General features: G+C 39.3%; 7 protein-coding genes across 12 annotated transcripts in view; 4 read left to right on the top strand and 3 right to left on the bottom strand.

Moving 5' to 3' along the window:
• Positions 1–27: 27 nt before the first annotated feature.
• On the top strand, positions 28–1,779 carry LOC104815923 (GDSL esterase/lipase At1g33811). Its single transcript, XM_010544546.2, has 5 exons — positions 28–334; positions 413–537; positions 632–880; positions 1,052–1,316; positions 1,426–1,779. Exons 1-5 carry the CDS (start codon positions 85–87, stop codon positions 1,641–1,643), a joined length of 1,107 nt encoding a protein of 368 aa, XP_010542848.1. The 5' UTR covers positions 28–84; the 3' UTR covers positions 1,644–1,779.
• Positions 1,780–1,926: 147 nt separating this feature from the next.
• Positions 1,927–4,645, top strand: LOC104815929. The gene is made up of 4 exons (XM_010544558.2): positions 1,927–2,282; positions 2,854–3,485; positions 3,588–4,103; positions 4,201–4,645. The coding sequence occupies exons 1-4, from the start codon at positions 2,048–2,050 to the stop codon at positions 4,375–4,377; spliced, it is 1,560 nt and encodes a 519-aa protein (XP_010542860.1). The 5' UTR covers positions 1,927–2,047; the 3' UTR covers positions 4,378–4,645.
• Positions 4,646–7,056: 2,411 nt separating this feature from the next.
• On the top strand, positions 7,057–11,924 carry LOC104815939 (agamous-like MADS-box protein AGL11). Of its 2 annotated transcripts, none has more exons than XM_010544573.1 (8): positions 7,057–7,277; positions 8,937–9,130; positions 10,216–10,297; positions 10,841–10,902; positions 11,012–11,111; positions 11,248–11,289; positions 11,380–11,421; positions 11,501–11,924. In XM_010544573.1, the coding sequence occupies exons 2-8, from the start codon at positions 8,949–8,951 to the stop codon at positions 11,681–11,683; spliced, it is 693 nt and encodes a 230-aa protein (XP_010542875.1). In that variant the 5' UTR covers positions 7,057–7,277; positions 8,937–8,948; the 3' UTR covers positions 11,684–11,924. The 2 variants fall into 2 exon arrangements, with proteins under 2 accessions (XP_010542875.1, XP_010542871.1); XM_010544569.2 differs by lacking the exon at positions 7,057–7,277 and adding an exon at positions 7,431–7,899.
• A 92-nt stretch (positions 11,925–12,016) lies between these two features.
• LOC104815955 (immune-associated nucleotide-binding protein 8-like) lies at positions 12,017–13,864 on the bottom strand. Its single transcript, XM_010544584.1, has 5 exons — positions 13,568–13,864; positions 13,205–13,482; positions 12,935–13,099; positions 12,768–12,832; positions 12,017–12,353 (listed from the first exon to the last, which is right to left on the bottom strand). The coding sequence occupies exons 1-5, from the start codon at positions 13,821–13,823 to the stop codon at positions 12,212–12,214; spliced, it is 906 nt and encodes a 301-aa protein (XP_010542886.1). The 5' UTR covers positions 13,824–13,864; the 3' UTR covers positions 12,017–12,211.
• A 676-nt stretch (positions 13,865–14,540) lies between these two features.
• Positions 14,541–18,496, bottom strand: LOC104815964 (immune-associated nucleotide-binding protein 8-like). The gene is made up of 8 exons (XM_010544596.2): positions 18,158–18,496; positions 17,196–17,667; positions 16,671–16,729; positions 16,311–16,565; positions 15,589–15,866; positions 15,333–15,497; positions 15,099–15,233; positions 14,541–15,010 (listed from the first exon to the last, which is right to left on the bottom strand). Exons 4-8 carry the CDS (start codon positions 16,555–16,557, stop codon positions 14,744–14,746), a joined length of 1,092 nt encoding a protein of 363 aa, XP_010542898.1. The 5' UTR covers positions 16,558–16,565; positions 16,671–16,729; positions 17,196–17,667; positions 18,158–18,496; the 3' UTR covers positions 14,541–14,743.
• A 645-nt stretch (positions 18,497–19,141) lies between these two features.
• LOC104815973 (regulator of nonsense transcripts UPF3-like) lies at positions 19,142–22,937 on the top strand. Of its 3 annotated transcripts, none has more exons than XM_010544615.1 (13): positions 19,142–19,419; positions 19,806–19,912; positions 20,003–20,197; positions 20,318–20,397; positions 20,529–20,627; positions 20,754–20,859; positions 20,961–21,061; positions 21,184–21,415; positions 21,491–21,652; positions 21,748–21,843; positions 21,940–22,058; positions 22,162–22,221; positions 22,380–22,937. In XM_010544615.1, exons 1-12 carry the CDS (start codon positions 19,280–19,282, stop codon positions 22,198–22,200), a joined length of 1,476 nt encoding a protein of 491 aa, XP_010542917.1. In that variant the 5' UTR covers positions 19,142–19,279; the 3' UTR covers positions 22,201–22,221; positions 22,380–22,937. The 3 variants fall into 3 exon arrangements, with proteins under 3 accessions (XP_010542917.1, XP_010542909.1, XP_010542926.1); XM_010544607.1 differs by having other exon boundaries at positions 19,143–19,419; positions 20,742–20,859; XM_010544624.1 differs by having other exon boundaries at positions 19,143–19,419; positions 20,742–20,859; positions 21,506–21,652.
• A 214-nt stretch (positions 22,938–23,151) lies between these two features.
• LOC104825113 (formin-like protein 16) overlaps positions 23,152–24,563 on the bottom strand; it is a 4,769-nt gene continuing 3,357 nt past the window's right edge. For all 3 annotated transcript variants that reach the window (XM_019202979.1, XM_019202983.1, XM_019202978.1), the window contains 2 exons: positions 23,698–24,365; positions 23,152–23,462 (listed from right to left, as the gene is read on the bottom strand). In XM_019202979.1, coding sequence (XP_019058524.1) covers positions 23,348–23,462; positions 23,698–24,254 — 672 coding nt within the window. In that variant the 5' untranslated portion in view covers positions 24,255–24,365 and the 3' untranslated portion in view covers positions 23,152–23,347. The remainder of the gene's footprint in view (positions 23,463–23,697; positions 24,366–24,563) is intronic.

Genomic DNA, 24,563 nt, shown 5'->3' on the forward strand with positions numbered 1-24,563 from the left:
TAAATCTGTCCGTAAAGTCTCAATCTTTTTCAACTCATTCTTCCTGATCTCGACACTGTTTTCAACAGAAGAAAGAAACAAATCATGGGTTCTCCGGGTTTCGCCTCGTTGTTGAGTTTTGCTCTTCTGCTGCTTCGTGGGTTCGATGTTGTCCTGTCTCAGCAACAGACACAAGTCCCCTGTTTCTTCATCTTCGGAGACTCACTGGTCGATAACGGCAACAACAATAGGCTGCTTTCCCTTGCCAGAGCCAATTACCGTCCTTATGGTATCGACTTTCCCCAAGGAAGCACCGGAAGATTCACCAATGGCCGCACCTACGTTGATGCTCTCGGTACCCGCTTTTCGCCTTTGCATTTCGCGTTTTTGCATTCTGCGTTTGTTACTGACATGTTTGATGTTGTTTTTGCAGCACAAATCCTCGGATTCCGAATGTACATTCCTCCTTACTCCCGAACTCGAGGTCCAGCCTTGCTTAGGGGAGTGAATTTCGCGTCGGGAGCATCTGGCATTCGAGATGAGACAGGAGACAACTTGGTACAAAGACACTAACACTTTGATCTGCAACTCAAAATCTTTATATCCATTAACTGGACTTCTGGTTTATTGTTTTTTTTTTTTTTTGCAAAAGGGTGTGCACATGTCTATGAACCAGCAGCTACAAAACTACGAAAGCACGGTTCAACAGATGGTGAGATACTTCAGAGGCGATACCGATGAGTTGCAGAGGTACTTGAGTCGATGCATCTACTACTCGGGTATGGGAAGTAACGATTACCTCAACAACTACTTCATGCCCGATTTCTACTCTACAAGCTCTGATTTCAACGACCAGACTTACTCCGACGCTCTCATCAAGGATTACACCCGCCAACTAACGGTAACAATCCGTTATATTAAGCGTATTATCGTAATATGTACAGCATTTCACCTAGGATCCTTATATCCATAACGTTTTGACGCATTTTGTGTAACATATAAGTCTCTCTCGGGACATATGAAGCACGAATATCGTGTAAATATCGCTTTCTTTGCCTTGCATATACTCAAGCAACTGTACCAATACGGAGCTCGGAAAGTGATAGTGACGGCGGTGGGTAAAATCGGGTGCATTCCATACCAGCTAGCACGTTACCACGGTAACTCTACCAGCAGCAAATGCAACGAGAAGATAAACAAGGCCATTGCCATCTTCAACTCCAAGCTCAAGAAGCTCGTCGATCATTTCAACAACGGAGAGTTGCCCGGCTCCAAATTCGTCTACCTCGACTCCTACAAAAGCTCCTCCGACCTCTCAACCAAGGGAGCCTCCTACGGTAACTCTCCTCTCGGTTAAAAAAAGATACGAACCGATATTCCGACAGCTCTATGATTTTCTCGGGTATGGAAAGCGATAAAGAACTCATCTTTACTGTCTTGGTGTAGGATTTGAAGTGATGGACAAAGGATGTTGCGGAGTGGGGAGGAACAACGGGCAGATAACGTGCTTGCCGCTGCAGCAGCCATGCAATGACCGTACCAAGTACGTTTACTGGGACGCGTTTCATCCTACGGAGACTGCTAACATTCTGTTGGCCAAGTCTACTTTTACTTCCCGAGATTACACTTACCCCATCACCATTCAGCAATTGGCGAATCTTTGATTAGAATAAGCAGAAACCTTAGTGTATCCTCCGTATATGTATAATGTTGTATACATATATATGTATTCTGTATTTGTGTATGTACCTGTGCCAATTCATGTGCTGTTTGAAAATAAATGTTGTTTCTTCTGGTAAAGGGTGTTTATAGAACAAATTAAAATTTATGGCTGTTTGTGTTATGTATGGAAAGTAACGGGGTGGAAAAAAGCTACATTATTTATGAGTTTGGAGTTCCGAAGCAAGCGTAGGAGCAAATGGGTCCGACTTCTCAACAACTCTCTTGGAAGCGATCATGAGATGGCGAGAAAATCTCGCTTTATCCACCATGGGTCACGCGCGGCTTCTCCACTCTCACGCGCCTCTCTCGCTCCTCATCGCTACGCGCTTCTTCGTGGACCTTCGCCATGGCTGCAATTCTGGTTCTTCTCGCTCTGCCCCTGTTGTCGGAGAGATTGTCCGTCGGGAAATGTGGGGCGGAGAAGTATGTTTCGGCGCTCGGAGATGGAGGGATGAAGAACCCTAATGTTAGAGTGGCGTTGGAAGCTTGGAATTTCTGTAATGAAGTGGGCGCCGAAGCTCCCGAAATGGGGAGCCCTAGGTTTGCCGATTGCGCCGATCTCTCCTGCCCATCCCTTTCTGGTATTTTCGTCTATGGATCATCCATTGTTTACTTTGGAAGAAATTTTTATTTTTGGAATATGGGTTTGTAAGTGATGCGGATTCACATTTGAAATTGCACATTTTTTTTATGAATGAATCGATGAACTCTTTGAAATTGATATTCATCACGTTATGCTGCTCTTGATCCTCTTTTGGTTGTTCATATGAATTTGGCTGTGACCGAGCGATTTTTTAAACTCACGGATCGAGTATTCATGCTTCACCCTTGCGTAGGTTAAGATTAAGGTGCTTTAAACTAAGCTTACTGTTCCAAATTTGGGAAAACTTGCTAGAATGGAAGAAATTTCATGACTGGCCAGGTTTTTTTGGCATATCATTTCTAATTTGAGATGTTTTCGATATTTTAAGCGTCAGTGTTAGTGTTCTTCCCCTGTTTCCTTGCTCATGAACCGTCTTCTTGTGTTTGTACTTTGTATCTATATTGTGCCATAAGTCTTCTCTGTTTTGGTGCTCAGCTACTTCAGTGTCTCCCCTGCTAATATGCTTCTGTATGTATATATATTGCTGGCTTTTTTTGTGTTTGCCTTAGATTTTTTGGGCCGGAGGCTTGATGATCACTCCAGCAAGTGTGAAGTGCGCCACCTAGTGAATGATTCAGACAACAACTTAGCTGCTGGTGATAAGTTTCTGGTTCCAGGTTTCACATCTTATAAGGACCCCGACCTGTTTGCGGTTGAGAAAGAACGATACCTTGGATCTTTGTGCAAGGTACAGGATTCTGGAGAACCATGGTATTTCTGGATGATTATGCTTAAAAACGGAAACTTTGACAAGAACTCCACCTTATGCCCTGAAAACGGGAGGAAAGTCGGTAAAATAGTTACGGATAGAAATTTTCCATGTTTCGGCCAAGGTTGCATGAACCAGCCACTTGTTTACCATAACTACTCAAGACTTGTTTCTGACGGGAAAGGAACAATGTTTTTAATGGGAGGTATCAATGGATCATATGACCTCGATGCGGACTTGAGCAAAGGAGCGGGGAAGAGTTCTTTCTTTTCCGTTTCATGGAAAAAGAACGTACAAAGTGGGAGCTGGGTTTTCTCGAATACATTGACAACCTCTGCCAAATATCCGTGGCTGATGTTGTATCTGCGTGCAGATTCTGCTGAAGGATTTAACGGTGGTTACCACTATAACGGCAGGGGCATCATGAGAAAAGTTAGTCAAATAGAACTCTGTCTGAGACATTACTCGAACTTAATTATATTGATCTTTTCGATCTGACAATGAAATGTGTTGTTTCCATTTGTATGCATTTAGCTACCAGAGTCTCCGAACTTCAAAGTGAAGCTGACTCTTGATATTAAACGCGGGGGAGGATCCAGCAGCCAATTTTACCTGATTGACATCGGGAGCTGTTGGAAGAACAACGGTGATCCTTGTGATGGAGACGTTTTGACTGATGTAACGAGATACAGCGAGATGATTGTTAACCCAGAAACCACGAGCTGGTGCCGTCCAGATAATTTAGCATCCTGTCCTCCATACCATACAAGCCCCTCGGGTGAGATCATACTCAGGAACGAGACATCCCGGTTCCCGTATTCTGCTTACCATCTCTACTGCAGCCCCGGGAACGGCAAACATATGGAGAAACCATACGATATCTGCGATCCATACAGCAACCCACAAGCTCAAGAACTTGTTCAGATTCTTCCACATCCTGAATGGGCAGTCCATGGCTACCCCGAGAAACAGGGAGATGGCTGGATTGGCGATCCAAGGACGTGGGAGCTTGATGTCGGAGCTCTCTCCAGTCGTCTCTACTTCTACCAAGTATATATATATATATATGTTATATGTACAGTTTTATACACCCATGAAACTGATTTGACCGGGGATTTCTCCTGAACATCCTCCTGTTTGTGGCCAGGACCCTGGAACAAAGGCGGCGAAGCGGGTTTGGTCATCGATCAATGTTGGTACAGAAATATACGTTAGCAAGAATCAAGAAACCGCGGAGTGGAATGTGAGTGAGTTTGAGGTTCTTGTTCCTGAACAACAGCGGCAAGAACAGGACCCTTATCAAAGCGAAACAACTCTGGAGTGATTCTGTTGTGTTTCTTCTTGGCCCAGATGCTGCAATAATACAGGATCGATCCTTGTCTGTTTTTGCTGCAAATTGACGAAACTGTAAGTCCATTTGTATTCAGTTGAAACATTTCCTCTTCTGATCGGTCAAAGCTTTGTTTAGAAGTTTTTTTTTCGGGTACATGTAACAGAATCGTTGATATGTTGAACAAATCTTGAGATGTATTTAGTTCCATTGATCTTGGAACAAACTCAAGAAGATTGAAAGACTTGTCGGGGCTTCATTACTTGATGAAACTTACCGTAGTGTGTACAAGCGATGCATAAATGAAGAATAATATAAGGAAAATAAAATACAAAAATGATGATGATGATTGTAGAATCTCGGGTGGCAATTTTAGGCTCAACAAGTGGAGGTTACTTTAAGAAAACGAGTTACCAAAATAAGCTTAAGAGTTGAGAGCATAAGCTTTGTGGATCTTTTAACTCTTTCTCTGTGTTTGGTTCCTCTTAAACACGCCCAAGTGGTCCGACTGTAATCGAAAACAGCTGTCCATGTTCTACAAACAAACAACCCAAAATAAAAATTACTAATAACATCATATATAACCGATCCTTACATATATAAAACATATATATGTATATACGGTCGAATTCCATTAGACTACAAAAATACATGTTCATACCATTCAATGCAAAAGCGAACTTCTGAAATATATGCATGTGATTTACCCACAACGAAATTATACACGAATAATTCTATTATATATATATAGTCAAAATTCCTCTGAACCATGCACCATGTGTAATTCTTTTTTTTTTTCTGGTCAACCATGCCATATATGTGATTATAAAATGAATTAAATTGGTAACATCGTATGGTCACTTGCATGCATATAAGTAGATTCAAACACCTACATTCATATACATATACATATACATATATATATATATATATATGCAGGGGACGAGTCACGTACATGGTAAGCGCCCCATAATTTCCACTCAATGTATTCCTATATATATGTACATATATTATATATGCACATACATATATAACAATTTATTAAATATATCTACTAATTCTGTTCTATCACATCACGTAAAATGCCGAGTGACAATTTTATTAGCACCCTTAACGTTTCTGAATTCACTTGTATATATACACACCGATAATACAGAATATGACAAAATCATACCGTGATAAATTAAAATAAGGTTACGTATAAATATATATGGTGACGTACACTTGTATTTTTTTTATGTACACAATATCCTAAAGGTGTATAAGGCATTAAACAATGCATTACTTGAGAGAATTGAAAACTAAAAAAGAAAAAAAAAATTAATTCAGAGCCGAGAAGAGGGAGTTAGGGGGAAAAAGCAAAGAAAATAGGAAAAGAATTACTAAAAATGGATAAAGAGAAGATGAAAAAGCAAATGCAAGGGAAAATGCACCAACAACGTCAACGTCTACTTTCTATTTTTGGCAAAGCTACAATTCCCATGTCCTTGTCGAACCCCCCAATATCTTTTTGTATTTATATTATTTTTTATTATTATTGGTAGTCCGCTTTCCAACCAAAATTAACACTCCATGCATTAAACCCTAATTGGTGCCAAAATAATTAACCCTAAATATCTTTTTTTTTGGGCGCACCTCTTCTCCTATTTTTATTTTCCCGAATTATCGAACTACTTCCATCTATCAATAGTACTGTATATCTATCTATACGTAGATTAGGTTCGATATTCTCTATGACAAAAATGAATTTTCTTAAGACATGCTTTAAAATTTGTGTTCGTAGCATTATAAGAAAATCATATTATTTGTGGCGGTGTCTTAGAATTTTTACAACGGTTCAAAACCATTGTAAAAGTAGTATGAAATTGTAAAACGAATATAATCGTTAAACCTATAATTAATATTTGAATAAAGGTATATATGAATTGTAACGACTTCTAAATCTTTGCAAATTAACTTGTGTTGGTAAACAGTTTTTTGGTGTTGTAATATCTTATCAAGATAGTTTTTAATTTGTTACATAAGATTAGTTTTTAACAAAAAACCTTCTACAAGAAATCTTTACATCAAATCTTTCTAGGCAATGAGACCAAATTTTATATGATATATTTCATTTTCTTAGAGTTACTGAAACAAAATATCCAAAATAATATATTATTATTTGAAAAGAAAAAGAGATGGTTCCAATTCTACTAAATGCTATAGTTGATCAATGTTTTGCCTTATAGAATTGAACTTTTAAGTATATGAAAACCCGAATATTAAAAAAAATCATAATATAAAACCACACCATTTTTTGAAATGTCTAGACCTTAAAAATTCACATGTTGAAATTTGTAGATTTATTATTAACACATTATAAATTTTCAAATTTTGCTTTATAATTTTTCTATGTAAAGTGTGAAACCTTTTTTTTTTCTTCATTTCCCCGACCATAAAAATCAGGTAAATTGTAAGAGAAAAAGAGAAGATGCACAATAGATCTCCATAGTTGGTTACCAATGAAAACTAAAAGAGACTAAGGGCGTCTCTCTCCGGCATACAGCATATACAAAATGCATACGAAGTACGAACGTATTATAATCATGGTAATAACATTTTGATAAAATTTCATATTCCTATATGTAAAAACTATATGCTCTTCGCAACCTATTTATTATTCTCTCTCTCTCTCTCTCTCTCCCAGCATGTAGGCGGGCAAAGAAAGTAACCTCTATAAATACACTTGTCAGAGAGGGAGAGAGAGAGGAGAGAGAGAAACTAGGGTTTCGAAGAGAGAAGAGTTTGGCTTTGTTTTTGGGATTCGGAAATCTTCTTCTTTTTATTAAGAGAGAGAGAGAGAGAGAGTTTCCGAAAGCTGAAGTCCGGAGATTGTCCAAATTAAGCTCTCACAGGTCTGTCTTGTCTTTATTTCTTCTCTTAAAAGGCAAAACTTCAAACTCTTCTTGATCTTATCGATCTCCCATCTTTGTATATCACATCAAAAACTATAGATATGTATGTACATATAATTTATCCATCATGGGCTTGTTACTTTTTTCTTGGTTTTGGTGATAAACATTGCAAATGTGTAATAAATATTCGCAAATATGGAAGATTTTTCCATTCTTTTCTTGTGTTTGATCCGTTTCCCCATGTTCGGAGAAGAGAGAGAAAGGGTTTTGTTCTTCTTCAATTTTAGATTTCTTTTGGGGTTTTAGTTTTTTTATATCTGCTAGATTCTCTTTCCTTTCTTGTAAGCTGAAGCTAAGATTTTGCCTGAACAAGTTCCAAATCTGCTGTTTTTCCCTCTTGAAACTACACTTAGTTCTCTCTCTCTCTCTCTCTCTCTCTCTCTCGTACGAACTTCAGCTTCATGTGCATCAGTGCCTTCCTCAGATCACTTTGAGTTTCTCTCTCCAGATCCGCAACTTTTCTTCCATTTTCAAAGACTCTTGATCTTTTCTTCCTCCATTTTTTTGGGTGAATATGTCTTCGTGGATCAGTTTAACTGCCATAGATTACGTAAATACCTCTGTAAGTTTGTAGATATCTTGTAGATCTCTATCTAAATACGCATCTTTTTGTGCCCTTTGATGTTGTTTTGCCTTCAAAACACTATACGAGGAGAGAGAGAGAGAGAGTACAGGAGATGGGTCAAAATTAAATTGGATCTAGATACCAAAAAATCATGTAAATCCGTCAGAGTTTCACCTCTGATTTTCTTTTGATTTAATTTTCTGAAAAGCTGTCACAAGCTGCGTGGGGATATATACATGTGGGTGTATATATATCTAATCTGTATATGTATATGTTCTGAAAAATACATATACAAGGAGAACGTACTAGTCAATATGCTGTTAAAATGTGTGTATATATATATGGTTTTCTTAGATGACCGTATTCTTGAATTTTTTTCCTCAACGAAAAGTTCGACAGTTTTTTCCCAACCCTAGTTTCCGATGCATCAGATCGATCTGATTCTTGTTCTGTCTTTAAGATCAGCCATCAATGTTCTTCCTTCGATGATCCCTAAATAAATTCAATATATAATAATAGACTTTTGGTTTTACATATGAAACCCTAGGTTTAGGTTTAGGGTTTGCTTTCGCTTTTAGAACATACCCAGATCCTCGTCAGATAAAAATGTTATTTTGGTTAAAGATTTTGTATTTTATCGGTGGATCTGGTTCTTGATAGTTGTCAATGAGCAACTCGTGTTTTCATATATTTCAGAAAGATTTTCCTCTGGGGCATATATATGTGTAGAGACATGTAACTTGTGAACTATGGTCTCTTGCTGTAGGGATTTGCGTATCTCTGTCTGTGTACGCACATATATAGCTAACTTATACGTATTTCACCATTCTTTCTCTCTGTTTATGTGCACAGACACATATACATTGTTTGGAATGAAAGAAGGAATACCAAGAAATCTGTTTATACTAATCAGAATATCAACATTAAAAAGTGGATTCAACACAAAAAAAAGTTTGAAACAGTTGCCACGCATATATGGATATGGTGTATATGGATGTATGTAACGTTAACTGCTTGACTGCTTTTGGTTGAAGGAATTGGATAAGATGGGAAGAGGGAAGATTGAGATAAAGAGGATAGAGAATGCGACCAATCGTCAAGTGACGTTCTGCAAGAGAAGAAACGGGCTGTTGAAAAAAGCTTATGAGCTCTCTGTCCTGTGCGATGCCGAGGTTGCCCTCATCGTCTTCTCCAGCCGCGGCCGCCTCTACGAGTACGCCAACAACAAGTAAGCCCTCAAATAATCTATCATTGCAATATAAATAATATGGACTCCATTATTATATTTAATATGTATATAAATACATTCCCGATATGATTTTCAACCAATAATACTCCGCTTTTGTTCATGCAAAATAACCGACGTAAAAAACCCAGTGATTCTTATGCTTTTTTATATAGTTTTTGCATGAATCCACGTGATTGTGATTGACTCTAAGATCATCTCTTCATGTTCCCTTTTGTTTCTTTCTTGGCTGGCTATGAGAGTTTTCATCAAATTTTTTATTTTCTTGCTGTTATCCGTTTGCATTGAACTTTTCTTTCCTTTGGGATGCTTAGTTTCCATTTCTAGCTCTAGGGATCTGTCTCTCTTTTTTCTCCTCTTCACTTGTCATTCCCAAAGTTTAATCGATCCATGCACAAATAAAAATAAAACACACTTATTGCTCTCAAACATAGTGAAAAGTATTTTTTTTTTTGGGATAACGGAGGGCCCTAGCTACTCCTAGTTGCTACCCTTCGGGTGCGCTGACTAGGTAAACCTCCGACGCGGGAGCAACCTTTATATATGGATCATATAAATCCAGAAATTACCTTTCTCCCCACCAGTTAGGAATCGAACACTCAAACTCAAAGTAGAGTTACCTCCTATTCCAAGATTGACCACTCGCCCACGATCTATTGGGTTAGTGAAAAGTATTTTCAAAGTGTATATGTATATATATATATACACACACATACTGACAAATATGATGTGTGTATGTATAGGCATATATAAACAAGTACACACCCAGACAGAACTTGCAAGACACATATAGGTTGCAGTTGTGGTCAACAAAGTCTCCAATTATCACTTCTTGTCTTTTTTTTTTTTGTCTCTTCTTTGAACTCAACGAGACAGTAATATAAAGTGTGTTTGATGATGTTCTGAGGATCTTCCCTCTTTCACCTTAAGAAAATCAAAACTCATTTGGTAAAATTCGTTCGTTCTTTGTCTTTTGTCTTTGCATATCCTTCTATTAATTTTCATGCAATTAGTTAAATTAAAAACGTGTGTTCCAAGTCATAATCGTAAGCTGCTTTGACAAACAGCATACGATCAACCATCGAGAGGTATAAGAAGGCGTGTTCCGACAGCACCAACACAAGCTCTGTCCAAGAAATCAATGCTGCGGTAATCTTTTTCTTTCCTCCCGTTATTTAACCTACGATCTCTCTCTCTCTCGCTCTCTCTCTGTGCATATGTTCTTGCTCAGGTTCAGTGGCTTATAATTTGGCCAAATAATCTGATCAAGAGAGCCCCGAGGGCAAGAATGTAGTTTTGTATTCTTGTTGAGTCGTTAATAAGGATAGAAACGTCATTGTGCATGCTCTCTATACAAGGTCGGGAGATAGTTGATAACCTCACAGAAAGAGAGAGAGAGAGAGAGCACTCTAGTGCGAGAATTTTCTCGGGAAAAGACTTGGGGTAAGAATTATCATAACAGGAATCCTAAGGGTACCCCTTTCAACGATCCATGATTGGTGAACTCATCACCTTGGTTTTCTTTCTTGCAATTTCCTAATTTGCTGCTTCTGGTAGTTTGAGTTATTGAGTGTACTGCAACCGATCGACAGAAAGTTTTTTTTTTTTGGTATGACGATCGACAGAAAGTTAATCATAGGGTATATATATAATATAATCATCATTCCTCACAGTTCTTGTCTGAATTTACAGTACTATCAACAAGAATCCGCGAAGCTGAGGCAGCAGATCCAAATGCTTCAAAACTCCAACAGGTTCCCCCACTTCTCTCTCTCTTTCTCTCTCTCTCTCTCTATCTCTCTCTCAGACACATAGAGATATATAGACTTCCAATGATATTTTGCATTTTGCATATGTTCTCAGGAATTTGATGGGAGATTCATTGAGTTCCTTGAGTGTGAAGGAACTGAAAACGCTTGAGAACAGGCTCGAGAAAGCCATGTCCCGGATCAGGTCTAAAAAGGTAAATAAACGTAAAAGAAAGAAAGATTTTCACGTCGATAGCTAATATATATATACAGCGATGGACTGTTACCAGTGTCTGAGATTTTTTCTTAAGTTTCTTCTTTCCTGATCATCTTTGTATTTGGGATGAACAGCATGAGTTGCTGCTTGCTGAAATTGAATTCCTGCAGAAAAGGGTAGGTTCCCAAAGTGTATATATATATACATACATATATATATGTACATGTTCTTACATAAACAAACACTTCTCTGCATCTTCTGGACAGGAGATGGAACTGGACAACGAGGGCATCTATCTGCGAACAAGGGTAACAATCATTAAAATAAACACTTTCTTTCCATCTTTTTTTTTCCGGGTTTTTGTTGACGTTTATATATAATCTGCAGATAGCGGAAGTGGAGAGGCTTCAGCAACACCATAGCATGGTCAGTGGTCAAGAGATCAACGCCATCGAAGCCTTAGCTTCTCGCAACTTCTTCGGCCATAACCTTATCGGCTCCGGAGCTAGCACCAGCACCGGAGCTGCTTACTCCGACCTTCAGGACAAGAGAACCCTCCATCTCGGCTGATACGATATCAAACTTCGTCTTCGCCAAAAAAAAAAAAAAAAAAACTCCGCGATTTGGGCCGTCTTCTTCGTTATCTATATATCCATATATATGCTGTATAATAAAATGATCAGTCGCCCTTTTGGAGATATATCCGTTAAAGACTTGAATATGTTACGTAACTATATATATATGAATCAGACGCATTATTCACACTCTTGTGGTGTTTGTTTGTATTCTATATATCTTTGCATGGGACATATATGAATGATCTGTTTTAATATCATGTCATGTTGAGTAGATCGATGTACGGAAATGCGTGTTTTAATGCATGCATGTGAACGAAGAACTGGAAACGCTTTGTAAAGGCGGTGTTATTTCATATAGTCGTGTGACTGCACTGATACACTCAATAGTACACACATATATAATATATACATAGTATATGTACATATACATAAAAAAAACTATAGTATATGCATGCATCATATCCATATATATGTATATATACACACACATATAAGAAGTGTTTCTTTGGAGTTATACATCTCACATGATGTTGCATCTTCGCCAGAGCTCGAGATAATTGTAGTTCGCTTCTTCTTCCTTCTTTATTATTTTCCTCATTTTACGTATCTCTTCATTGGACAGACTCGGTTCCAGATTCTTCTCATACATTACGGGACGAGCACTGTATATATATACCATATATAAAAATTATTTAGTCCATGCAAAATTGTAAATTCTATATGATAAATATTTTTAACAAAATAAACTTAAAATTTAAAAGTTTTTAAAATATCTAAAGACCAATATTAAAAATTAGTTTATACAATCGCAATTTAAAATAATATAAATACACCACAATTAGTTATTCAAAAATATCGGTTGATCTATCCAATAATTTATAATTTTGTTAAATACTAATTCTTAATGGTAAAATTAAAAAAAAAATGATATTATCAGATTTAATATTTTTTTAACAAAAAAATAGATTCATAGTATTCGATAATAAAGATGCATTAAAATAAATCTGAATTAAAATATCTCCAAAACAAATTTATTTTAAAATTTTCAAATTAAAAAAAAAGTAATTCCAATCCACCTTGAGACGGTCCTGCTCCGTTGTATGGGAATCACCTCTTCGTCTTCAGCCAGTTGCTTCTCCACCTGAACACACACAGAATCAAATCTAAGTCATGATGGAGAGAAAAAAAAAAAAGACAGAACACTATATATATATATACACACACATATACATATATATATAACCTGCGGCTCAACGAAAAGATCGTCCATATAAGGTTTCCCGCCGTTACGCTTCACAACGGAATCGACGACGGACAGAAGCTTATGAACTTGCTCCGTTTTCTTGCGTTTGTCTTCGGTCTTGTTGTCGAACAACACCAACGGTTTTTCACTCCGTTCGATCATTTCCTGCAACCAAACCGTTCAAATATAAAGAGTTTCGGTTCGTATAGAGTAATTTAGATGTTTCCAAAGAAATCGGGTAGTTGGATATTATCACAGGACAATGTGTACCTTTAGAAAGTTTGGACAGCCCCTGTCCAAGTAGTCCTCGAGTGTATCCTCGTTGTCTTCCAGGTCGTCGCCTCCCGTGAAGACGACGATCATGTGATCTACGATCTCTCGCCCGAAAAGGGCTTGCAACAGATGGAGCGTATCCTCTTCCTCCCGCGAGATACGACTACTCACCGAGAAAACCAGCAGAACGGCGTCTATCCCCTGTTTGGCAAGCGTTAAGCATCGTAGTATCTCTTTTGCCGTTGATTCCGACATCGGAGACAGAGATGACAGACCTGAAAAACGGCATAGGGAAAAGAACGGATCATCCGTCTTGAGAGGGCGTGTAAGGGTATTGTCGTAAATACACACGGAACGTACCGGGAGTGTCGATGACGTTGATGATCTGGCCGTCTTCTAGCTCAGCTGTCTGAAGCTCACAAGTCCTGGTAACTCCTACCGAGCTCGATCCCTGCTTGAACGCCCTTCTTCCGAGGATGCTGTTCCCCGTGGCGCTCTTCCCGTTTCCTGTACGCCCGACCAGGACGAGAGTCCGGGCTCGTTTCGACGGTGGACCCGACGGTTCAACCATATCCTCCATCAGATACTTTCCCTTTTGGGAATTTCTTCTCGCCATTGTTAACTTTGAACTTTGTTAGAAGAATTATTCATAATCTGGCAACCTAAGGAGATGAGAATTTATAGATGAAATAAGCTGACTTGAGGAACACAGCATGAAGAACTTTACGGAACTGAAATTATTCGAGCAGAGCCACACGCTAAAGAGCAGATGCAGGACCCATTGACAAGCAAAGAATCACTAGAAGATTACTTCCTTGGCATGAGGAGATTCCAAATAAAAGTTGTATATATATGTATTGTCTTAACGTATACGCACAACGGCGTTACAAGCTTCTTCTGAGGAGAAGATTCCAAAAATATTTGGCGAAAGAGGCGAAAAGGGTCTTGAAATTTACGAAACTGATCGATATGGATTATCGAGTTTTGTTCATCGCAAAGCCTTACCCTTTTACCGTTGGTTATTGCAGCAGAGAGAGCAGCGGATACATATGACAAAGATGCAATCTGATTTTGGCTAAGTGGGGTAAGTGTACATTCAGGCAACACCGAGAGCTCGGAAAGCTAGTTCCTTTGAACACTGTCCTGTCCCTTTTTCTGTCGTAATTCTACGAAACCTTTTCTCCACAATCATTTTATGTTTTTTTGCCTCACTTCAGATGTTCTTGTGAATAGAAACGTGATTAGGTTTCGGATTCGCGTAGAGTTTCACATGTTCTTGCAGTGATATCCGAAGTCTGAACTAAGAATCATGAGAGAGATGGAAAAAGCTAACTAAAGTTCTAAGAAGAAAGAGTTCACCTTTATTTTATCAGTATCACATATACATACAACATGGTGACACTCACACAGTACATAGAGATTAGAGATAGAGAGGTGTTATCTGCATCACAAATACATATGCCTATGCACATTCACATTCACACACACACACACACACTTATATATAGATTGATAGAAGAAGAACACGATGTTTCTTCAGAGAATACGGCATGATCTGCTTTTCTTCTCGTCCAAGGCTTTCTGCAGAGCTTTGTTCTGTTCTCTCAGGCGTTGCTCCTCTCTCTCTGCTGCTTTCCTGTCGTTTTCCCTTTGCCTGGCCGCCTCTTCCATCATCTTCTTCTGCTCGTTTTTGAATCGTTCTCGCTCTTTTTCCGCCTCTTTCTCCGCTTTGATTCTCTCGGCTCTTTCTTTAGCCGCCTGCATCTCCATTCTCTGCCTCGTTTTTATTATGTGGGCGTTCACCTGAACAAAATGCCATCACCAGACTCTTACCCTTTTGAATATGAAACCCTAGCTATGTTTCGTCGCGATTCACGGGTAATCGAATTACCGCAAGCATGATCTGGTCACAGTGCTTGCCCGTCGCCTTCTGTAACCTATCCAGCAACTCTTCCCTGCTGAGGTTCGAGTGTGCATTCAGTGATTTGATCTCCTCTTCCTCTTTCTCGAATTGGGCATTCAGTTTCTGGAAAGAAAAAATGACATAAAAGGCAACCCTGATGAACATTTATCTCTCCATGCAAGAAAAAGCCGAGTAAAGCAGGGAGAAGTTTTAGTCATTCGCCTTTATCTTTTGATGCAGCTCATCTGTGTAGGTGGCTCCACCATTATGCTCCACGGCCTTTTCGACTAGCTGGAGCAGCTCCTTGACTTGGGTTTCTCTCTGTTCTCTATCGGAGCTGTTGTTATTGAAGAGAACCATTCGGTTGTCGCACACCGAGAGAAGTTCCTACGAAAAAATACGAAAACTTTCGGTTTTTTCTTCTTTCGGTTCGATCAGTGCAAAGTTATCTGCGTGAAAAGAAATCGAAAAGTCGAACCTTGAGGAACTCAGGGCAGTCATCGGTGAGGTAGTCATCCAGTGTCTGGCCATCGCTTTCCAAGGCGTCACCGTTGGTGAAAACAACGATGATGTGGTTCACGACATTACTCCCGAAAATTGACCTTATGTTGATTAGGGCAGACTTCTCTTCCGCTGTTAGACGACTCCTCACGGAGAATATCAACAAGACTGCGTCTATTCCATCTTTCGCCATGGTTAGGCATCTCCCGAGCTCCTTTGCTATGAACTCGGTCTCCATTTGCAAATCAAACAGACCTGTAAACACACACACACACATGTCCGCATGTATATGTATTGTTATATTATACATGCATATACAAAGTGAGGGTGGGTACGGAGACTACCCGAAAAATTCAGAGTACATCTCTACATGGATTTGTACCCAAACCCAAAAATGATATTTTAAGAAACCAAAATTATAACAAAAAATGGATAATTCTAAAAATAATGAGTTCGAATAACCAAAAAATACGAATCACCGGACTAAAGATGGGAAATATTAAAAATTAATAAGAATATGTATGTCATTTGTTAATGTACATGGGTACCTACGAATATCAGTTGGACGGGTACTCTATTTCCGGGTATTTATTTCCAAAAGAAGAGCTCACATATTGGTTCAATTCTTCTTCTTAAAGGAAACCAGGTCGTATATCTAAGCTCGTTCATCGATCGATACAACGACGAAAAATAACATACCGGGAGTATCGATGACATTGATCTCACGACCTTCGAACTCGGTTGTCTCTAACTTACATTCTTGGGTGACACCAGTTGCGCTGTATTTCGAAGCAAAGGGAGGTTTCTTTGGTTGCTTCCCCATCATGGAGTTCAACGTGGTGATGATGCTGTTCCCTGTCTTGCTTTTGCCATTGCCTGTTCTCCCCACCAGAACCAGTGTTCTTGCCGGTTTCCATTCTCCCCCACAAACCTCCAAGTCCACCATATCTCAAACTTGCAAAAAACAAAAAAACTTATACTTAGTTTAAGCCTTGACGGATTGATCGATTGATGGGTTGGTGAAAAGTTTCCATCTTTCGCCGTAGATCAATCACATACCTGTGATCAGAATTACTTGCTTCAGAAAACCGTAGCTTTTGAGTATTCCCTGCGATAACCTGAAAGTTTTGCCACCGCATGAATGAAACGAATTTATAGACACACGAGTATTGAGATACACAAAACTGTTCACAGATTGTCAGAGACGAAGAATGGAATTCTTTCTACTTTTCAAGCAAAAACCGTCAAGTAAAGAATCAAGATATGTTCGACAACAACAGGGTTTTTGTATTGTCAGTTATCCAAGGTTAAAATATTGCAAGGAAAGAATAATTCCTTTGTGAGCTTAAATAGCAAACAACTTTTGTTCCCATTACCATTGTCAAGATAAAGGCTTTTGCTCTCTCCACACACAAAGATAAAGGCTATTGTGAAGTTTTGAAGCAAGATACAATATATGTACAAGTTTCAACCAATCCATTCAGCGTTAATTATGGAGAGACACAGATATAATCATGCATGAGACCATACGCAAGAGAGTATATTTGGCAGGCAAATCATATACCGACATATAATTCAACGTACCAGGGATCGATCTTTCATTCTCCTTTGCGACCTCATTCGAGCTAAGGACATATATCAGAAATTGATGCATTTGTTTTTACTTTTGGGAGTTCCTCAGCCTCCCTCTCTGCTTTCTCCGGATTCTTTCTCAGCTTTTTGATCTCCAATGGAATGTTTCTGAAACTCATTTCCACTCTGACCCTCGTAGCTTGTTCTTCAGCGATTTGCTTCTCAAGACTTGTCGTTGTTTCTTTCAGGTTGGTATCCACCCGAAAAATGGAGGGAAAAAACTCAAGAATTCTCGATGTATCACATAAATGTTTACATACGAAAAAGTTACAGTCTTTCTCGCGTTTTGGAACCTTATAAAACGGCCAAGCAGTAATATTGTGGTCAAGGTTTGTGTAATACAAATGACCAGCAGTTCTTAAGCCCTTTCTATCTGCCTCTTCAACTTCCATATCTCTTGTTCTCCCTTCAATGATTCAACCTCCTGAGAAGAGATAATTCCATCTTAATGAACAACTCTCTAAGCTAAAGCAATCTTAATAACAAATTTTGAGAATTACTTCACATGTAATTCCCGCAATAACTCATCCGTTGTACCATTTTCCACAGTTCAACAAGCGTAAACCTGCTCAGCTTTCTCGTGTTTATATTGTCTTGTCTATCAAACAACATCGATCGATTGTTATCTGGATAATTTCCTACAACCATTACAATTCATTTCAAACTACTGATGCAAGACAGGAAACATGTGTTATCTGGATCAAATTTTCAAGACAGTAGTCTTGCCCTGATCCAGATACTCCTCCATCGAAAAGGGTCAGCAGCTGCTGCAGCGCATACTGTCCCTCTTCAATCAGTTGGCTCACGACACGGATTCCGTCTTCGGACAGAGTTATGCATCTAACGATGAATTTGGCGGCGGCCATAGACAAATCAAAGAAACCTGTACCAGTTACCAGATTAACATTACATACCGTAGAAGGAAACGAGCGAAGATGACTCAACTGAAGTCAGTCCATCTAGTAGTCCACCCCTCGAAAATTCACCCTCTCTGGTGACAAATAGTGAACTTACACGACTTAAAACGCATTTCTTCCAAGAATCGGCTTTTTCCCGCTGCACGTACGGCCAACATGAACTAGGGTTCCAGCCGGGCTCGAGGCGAGGCCAATTCCGAATCATCCTCCACGAGGTCTTCGCCCATCTGGGAAAATTTCATGTACCCTTGTCGAAAAACTAGTGAAATTTAACAGATAGACGAAGAAATCGACGTAAAGTTTCGATCTTCAATAAGATCATAGAATAATCTGACCCGGTAAGAAACAGAGGATGTCGTTTTCAGCTTTTGACAATCTTTTTTAAAAAAAAACTACATCACGGTTGGCCTCATTTTATTTAATTTAAAAAACTATAATATAAAAATATGATTGAATTATATATTATTCGGTTTGGAATTATAATCAAACCAAAATGATCATGTGGGTTATTATTATTATTATCTAACGTTGGATGCGTTGCTATTTTCATCCTGACGCAAAACGCAACACCACGACGTGCGTCAATGTAATGGGCCTAATGAAATATGGCCCAATATAGGCCTAATTTTAGGCCCATTGAGTTCATTTTCTGGTCCAAAGAGAGGCCCATCTTACTTCTCATCGGTAATTTTATCCCCTGTCACGCGGATAACTATAAGAGTGATTAATGACCGTCAGATGGGAACGACCTTCATCGTACGGCCAAAACTTAATACACCCTTGCGAGTGAAGTTCGATGGGTCCTTAACAGAATGTAGGCCCAGACCTCGGTCCAATACACGACCACGTACTTTTGCGACCCTGGGATCCAACGGTCCAAAAAGTTCCAAATAAACACTTTTTCCTTTTAAAAAATATATAAATAAAAATAAAAATAAAAATAAAAATAAAAATAAAAATAAAAATATAGGCTTTGGTTGTATTACCTCGAGAGATGGAAGAAAAGAGGGAAAAGACGAACGAATTAGGGCAAAATTGCGTGCAATGTTTCGGAGTTTGATTTGCTGCTTCGTTGTCTGATTTTCGACCTCTCCGAAGGATTTAGGGCCCGGCAATCTCATGAAGGACCCGTTGCAGAAGAGGAAAGTGATCGTACGGCACTTGCCGCCGTCTATTACTCAGTCTGGTCTCTTGTCCCATATCCACGCTCGTTTCGCCGATCGTTACAATTGGCTCGCTTTTCATCCTGGGAAATCCAGGTACGATTCTCCTTACCTCTTTATTGACCGTTTCTTGTGTTTCATGTTGGTTGGATTTGCTTTCCATCAATAGCGCCCATGGAATCTGGAGGTTTTGTCTGAATCGAGTGGCTTCCGAATAGCATTACATTTTTTTATCGGATAATTTGAGTTCGTTTCGCAGAAAATTTTAGAGAATGTTTGTGATCCTTGTGCTAAACGTTTGTCTCTTGTTCTGAATATGCCGGCGTTTCTTCTCGTCAAGCATTTGTCTTTAGGTGATAGCTTTAATATTTTATAAGATAGATGTCTTAGAGCTATTCCGGGGGTTAAATTTTCACTGCCACTGGAAGAAAGGTTCCTGCTTTCGAGCTGATTTTTGAGTTTTCTTTTACCTGCTTCCTCAGCCATAAGAATCAGAAGTATTCTCGGGCCTACATAGAGTTCAAGACTCAAGAGGATGTTTATGAGTTTGCTACATTTTTCAACGGCCATGTGTTTGTTAATGAGAAGGGTATTTGACTTAACTGTCTTTGTCAACTCTCTTCGTTTGATTAGTGCTATATGGCCTGTTGGATATGTGATTGTGTATTTCCTATACTAGGATCTCAATGCAAGGCTATAGTTGAATATGCGCCTTCACAGCGTGTGCCAAAACAATGTGGCAAGAAGGATCCTCGTGAAGGGACTATTTGCAAGGATCCTGGTTATCTGGAATTTCTTAAGATCATAGCTAGACCTGTTGAGAACCTTCCGAGTGCTGAAATCCAGTTGGAAAGAAAAGAAGCCGAACAGTCTGGTATGTATTTCCGAAACGAATTGTGTTCATCATCCTTTTCTCTGGGGTGTCACTTCTAGTCCGATAAGAATGCTTATAGTCCAATACCAGTGAATTTTACTATCTGAAATTGCTTCTCAGGTACAATGACAGACACTCTTATTGTTACTCCTCTGATGGAATTTATACGGCAAAAACGTGCTGCTGAGATTGAAACACAGGTGCATTGTGCTTTCCCGTTATATTTCCCCCCAGATATTGGAAAGTCAGTGTAACCTGTAGTGGGTGTCTACATGTACTTTATCCATTTGAAAGAGACCTTACTTGATCCATGGTTTGGGGTCTACAATAGGGTTTGTCAGATTTTCGAAGAGCGAGCAGAAGAGGCAGAGCTGCATCTGCTAATAAGCCAAATTCAAGGTCTTCGAAACGAAGCTCCGAAAAGAAAAAGGTACTTGCCTAACGAATGTTGGTGTGCAAATTTTTGGCCCAGTCGGTGCCCTTTTTTTCTGTGTCCGGAAGGAAATTATTCAATTTTCCATTTTGAATGTTTTTCCCGTATAAGTATGTTGAAAAGGACAGTGCAAAGAACATGACCCGAAAAGCTAAGTCAGCCTATGCCACGAGCTCTAAGCAAGAAAATAAGCATTTAACTTCCAGTGAAGTCCCAGAAAATGAAAATGGTAATCAAATAGTTGCGCCATAATTACTTTTAATTGCTTCTGTATTCCTACAATCAAAAGTTCTCGGCCTATCTAATTTGCTCTAATTGACTCAACTGCAGACACTGTTATCGAAAGCTCTTTCCCAGGGATTAACTTGATTATGGAGTCTGGAAAGAAAAAGATTTTGCTCTTGAAAGCAAAGGACAGAAACAGTCCTACTGTAAGTTTTGTTTTTTTAGAAAAATCTTCATAATTATCAGGTAGTCTGATAGTCTTTGACAATCACAAGCCATGTAAATCATTCTGTTTTGTATATGTTCTTTAATGGTTTTGCACATTCAGAACTCTTTGCCACAGTCAGAGGAGCAGAATGAAACGGCTTCAGTGGGAAGTTCATCTGCTTCCAGACAAAGCCAGAAGAGTGATGTTGGTAGGAGGTTGATCAGGGGCATACTTTTGAAACATGAGCCACAACTGAGTCAATCTTCATCTTCTGTACATCCTGAGCAAAAAGCGCCATCATCAGAGGTGGAAAACAGCAAACGACCTCCTCGGTCTGCCAACACACGAGCAGGTAAGGAGAGATGTGTTTTGATCAAAATGTTTGTTGAAGTTTATCGAGTTATTCTGATGATATGAAACAACCCAGATGGTAAATTTGCAGGGAAAGACTATCATGGTCCTGGTGCCCTCAGTGAGAAGCAGGAGAGACGCACGAGAAACAAAGAAGGACCTGATCGTATTATGTGGGCTCCGCTTCATCGTACTGATGGGTTGAATGTTAGCGAGGACCATCAGTCATCTTCAGCAGGTTATAGTTTTGCTATTAATCGATTATTAAGGGATGTTTGTGGTTGAGTATTTCCCCTCTGTTATATTTCAACTTAGTCTGTTACGATCTTCCAGCGAATAATGGAGAAGTGAAAGACGAGATGCTTGTCCTGAAGACTGTTGAAGGGGCAGCTTCCTCTGGCAGCCACCATTCATATTCTCCAGAGAACGGTTAGCTAATTGATATCTATAAATTTATCATGGCTTCCGTAACTATATTAATCTAGAGACATCTGTCTTAACTTCTCAAATTTCTGAATCCTGCAGGTTCTTCAAGACATACCAGTCGCCGTGTTGGAGCTCGTAATAGAAAAGATGGCGTCTTGGGGATGACAGGTGATGGTAAATCTTTGAGAAGAGGTGGCAGTGGTTTGAATCCTCATGAGGCAAGCGAAAGCCTTTTACAATGCCCTTGAAGTTACTTTACCTCTTGAACCCCTTCACAATTCTTGTTTTTAATTACTATTTTATTTTTTAATTGTCTTGCAGAAACAAATGTGGGTTCAGAAGTCATCTTCCGGGTCATGATGTATCTATCTTTCAGATCTGGTAAGCTTCTGAATGTTTTGCACCTGAATCATGAGTCATGAGATGCATTACATTCTCTTTTCAGACTTTAGGTCCGTAGGAACAAGATTTTTTGAACCTCGAATGACATAAGTTTGATTGTCACACCAAACTTATCGCTCACCTTTTTTACCATGCAGGCTCAGTGTCAACCATAGCAATGGGTTTTCGTCCTTCAATGGACTCTGAGATCTTTTTACCTATCCGGTTGGAGTTTCACATTTCAGACAAATGGGGAGTAACTATATCAACAACACTTTGGTCCAACACTGTAAGTGGCAACGGTTTCATAGGATTGCACATACCGACCGTGACCCCTTCTCACATAGGATTGGAGAATATATATGGCCCAAATACTGACCACAATACATCAATCCGGCTGGGAAGGCTAAGCTTGTTACTTTTGCTATCCTCTCTTTGGTCATGGTGTTGTAGAAGACAATAGAGGATGGTAACTTCTCTGCGAATTGAGTGATGAGATAACATCCTGAAACGTTTGAAGGAGCAAAGCCAGAATGAGCTAAAGGGAGGAACAACACACTGTTGTGGGTTGTTTTTTTTTTTTTTTTTTTTTTGGGGTCATGGGAATGTGACTGCAGGATTTCTGGTATCTAAAGTATAGAAGATTGAAAGTCTTTCGTATTGTACAAAACTGCTACTTGGCTTTGGATGAGGACAGTCTTTATATCCCTTTTTAACCCTCCAAGTAAATTCCTCCTGAAAGGCGTTCAACCACGTGCCCATTTATCAGTTGTGAACATTTTGTGGCTGTTTTGTGACTCCCAAAGTGAAAATCATATTTGAAGGAAACATCTAAGATATGATCCCAAAGACAAGGATTCTCCAAAACCAGTTTATGATACCGAGATTGAGCCGAATTTTTTTTTAAAAAAAAATTCTTAAAAAAAATTCTATAAAACGGGCAAATGTATATGTACTATTTGGATTGCAGTTGCAGATCCTGAAGATACATAATTAGAGCAACAATAAACAACAACAACAAATGAGAGATTGACAATACAAAATACAATACATGTGTCTGCTTATGAACAGATAGATGCTTACACACAAAAAAAAAAAACAGGGCTCTATACTTGAAGAGAAAAAATCATTCCAAGTCTATGATACCGAAATTGGAGAGGAGGATCTTAACTTGATCAACGAGGTCTGACCCTGTCGCATACTCTGTGAGCATTCCAACCGCGAAACCAAACATTGCCCATCTGCAAATACCAGCCCCCAACACGGATCAAATGGCATTCGAAAAAGAAAACACTCAAATGGCAGAACAATTGAACACCCTCCTGAACTATGTAACATCAATTTGTTTAGTAAAAAGTAATCATTCTTCTATAATCCAACAAAACAAGAAATCGAAATTTCTCCACCTAATGCGAACCCAATCAGAAAACCTTCAAAACAATCATGACCCAGAAGTCAAAATCCAAACTTTGATACCTTCCATTGGAAACCTCGTTCTTGGGAAGGAATCCAAAGAAGGGGCCTTGATTAGCGGCTTCAAGCTTCTTCTGCTTAAAGTAATCTTGCAGCTCCTTGGCCTTCTGCCTCTGGAACTCGAACGTAATAACACCCTTGCCCACCTCAAAAGTCGCCGCCGGCGGAGGCGGAGGCGGAGACACAGTGGAAGGAGAGGGAGACGGCGGAGGAGGGATGGGCTTCGACGGCGGCGATGGCTCCCGGAGAGGAGGAGGAGCCACCGGTCTCCTCAAGGGACCTTCGGCCTGAGAGCAGCTGACGGTGAAAACGCATGGCTTGGTAGGAGAGAATCTGAAACGAGACGAACCAGATGATTTTGAAGGGGAGACTGCTGTCGAAGAAGGGTTGAGGATTCTGACGCAGTGGATCGGAGAAGCCGCTGACATTTTTTTCGTAATCTGATTCTTCTTCTTCTTCCTGGGGTTTCTGAATGTTATGTCTTTGTCCTCGATGATGTTTGCGTTGTGTGGTGTGTCTGAAAATGGCTGTGTGGATGAGATACGGCCAAGTCTCAGCATTCGCTCGTTGGTTTCGGCTTCAACTCAAGAAAAAAATGCACTTGAAGCCGCTTGCTGCATTTCTGGCTTTCACCCTCACGCTCATCCATAGCGCGTGAATCTCACCTCCCACTTGATCACTCACAATCACAAACAGAGTTTTAATTATCAGCCAAAATTATATGATACAAATCAAGATGGTTTTACATGGTAAACCGTGATAACCGATTTTTTAAAATTAAAAATTAGGACGGTGAAAAAGAAAATCACCAAGTAAACACACATATGCCTTCATGCAAAAAAAAAAAAAAAAAAAAAATTTTTTGTGTA

The sequence above is a fragment of the Tarenaya hassleriana genome, unplaced genomic scaffold (genome assembly GCF_000463585.1).
Source record: "Tarenaya hassleriana unplaced genomic scaffold, ASM46358v1 Cleome1, whole genome shotgun sequence".
Lineage (NCBI taxonomy): Eukaryota > Viridiplantae > Streptophyta > Magnoliopsida > Brassicales > Cleomaceae > Tarenaya > Tarenaya hassleriana.

Excerpts from the sequence above, each read along its gene's own strand:
- LOC104815923 (XM_010544546.2), top strand. The coding sequence starts at position 85 with ATGGGTTCTCCGGGTTTCGCCTCGTTGTTGAGTTTTGCTCTTCTGCTG. Across the intron at positions 538-631 it reads ATGAGACAGGAGACAACTTG|GGTGTGCACATGTCTATGAA; the intron begins GTACAAAGACAC and ends TTTTTGCAAAAG. Across the intron at positions 1,317-1,425 it reads AACCAAGGGAGCCTCCTACG|GATTTGAAGTGATGGACAAA; the intron begins GTAACTCTCCTC and ends GTCTTGGTGTAG.
- LOC104815929 (XM_010544558.2), top strand. The coding sequence starts at position 2,048 with ATGGCTGCAATTCTGGTTCTTCTCGCTCTGCCCCTGTTGTCGGAGAGA. Across the intron at positions 2,283-2,853 it reads CTCCTGCCCATCCCTTTCTG|ATTTTTTGGGCCGGAGGCTT; the intron begins GTATTTTCGTCT and ends TGTTTGCCTTAG. Across the intron at positions 4,104-4,200 it reads GTCGTCTCTACTTCTACCAA|GACCCTGGAACAAAGGCGGC; the intron begins GTATATATATAT and ends GTTTGTGGCCAG.
- LOC104815939 (XM_010544569.2), top strand. The coding sequence starts at position 7,852 with ATGTCTTCGTGGATCAGTTTAACTGCCATAGATTACGTAAATACCTCT. Across the intron at positions 7,900-8,936 it reads TAGATTACGTAAATACCTCT|GAATTGGATAAGATGGGAAG; the intron begins GTAAGTTTGTAG and ends TTTTGGTTGAAG. Across the intron at positions 9,131-10,215 it reads TACGAGTACGCCAACAACAA|CATACGATCAACCATCGAGA; the intron begins GTAAGCCCTCAA and ends TTTGACAAACAG.
- LOC104815955 (XM_010544584.1), bottom strand. The coding sequence starts at position 13,823 with ATGGCGAGAAGAAATTCCCAAAAGGGAAAGTATCTGATGGAGGATATG. Across the intron at positions 13,483-13,567 it reads CAACGTCATCGACACTCCCG|GTCTGTCATCTCTGTCTCCG; the intron begins GTACGTTCCGTG and ends GCCGTTTTTCAG. Across the intron at positions 13,100-13,204 it reads GCTGTCCAAACTTTCTAAAG|GAAATGATCGAACGGAGTGA; the intron begins GTACACATTGTC and ends GTTTGGTTGCAG.
- LOC104815964 (XM_010544596.2), bottom strand. The coding sequence starts at position 16,557 with ATGGTGGACTTGGAGGTTTGTGGGGGAGAATGGAAACCGGCAAGAACA. Across the intron at positions 15,867-16,310 it reads CAATGTCATCGATACTCCCG|GTCTGTTTGATTTGCAAATG; the intron begins GTATGTTATTTT and ends GTGTGTTTACAG. Across the intron at positions 15,498-15,588 it reads ACTGCCCTGAGTTCCTCAAG|GAACTTCTCTCGGTGTGCGA; the intron begins GTTCGACTTTTC and ends ATTTTTTCGTAG.
- LOC104815973 (XM_010544607.1), top strand. The coding sequence starts at position 19,280 with ATGAAGGACCCGTTGCAGAAGAGGAAAGTGATCGTACGGCACTTGCCG. Across the intron at positions 19,420-19,805 it reads TTTCATCCTGGGAAATCCAG|CCATAAGAATCAGAAGTATT; the intron begins GTACGATTCTCC and ends CTGCTTCCTCAG. Across the intron at positions 21,653-21,747 it reads CCATCAGTCATCTTCAGCAG|CGAATAATGGAGAAGTGAAA; the intron begins GTTATAGTTTTG and ends ACGATCTTCCAG.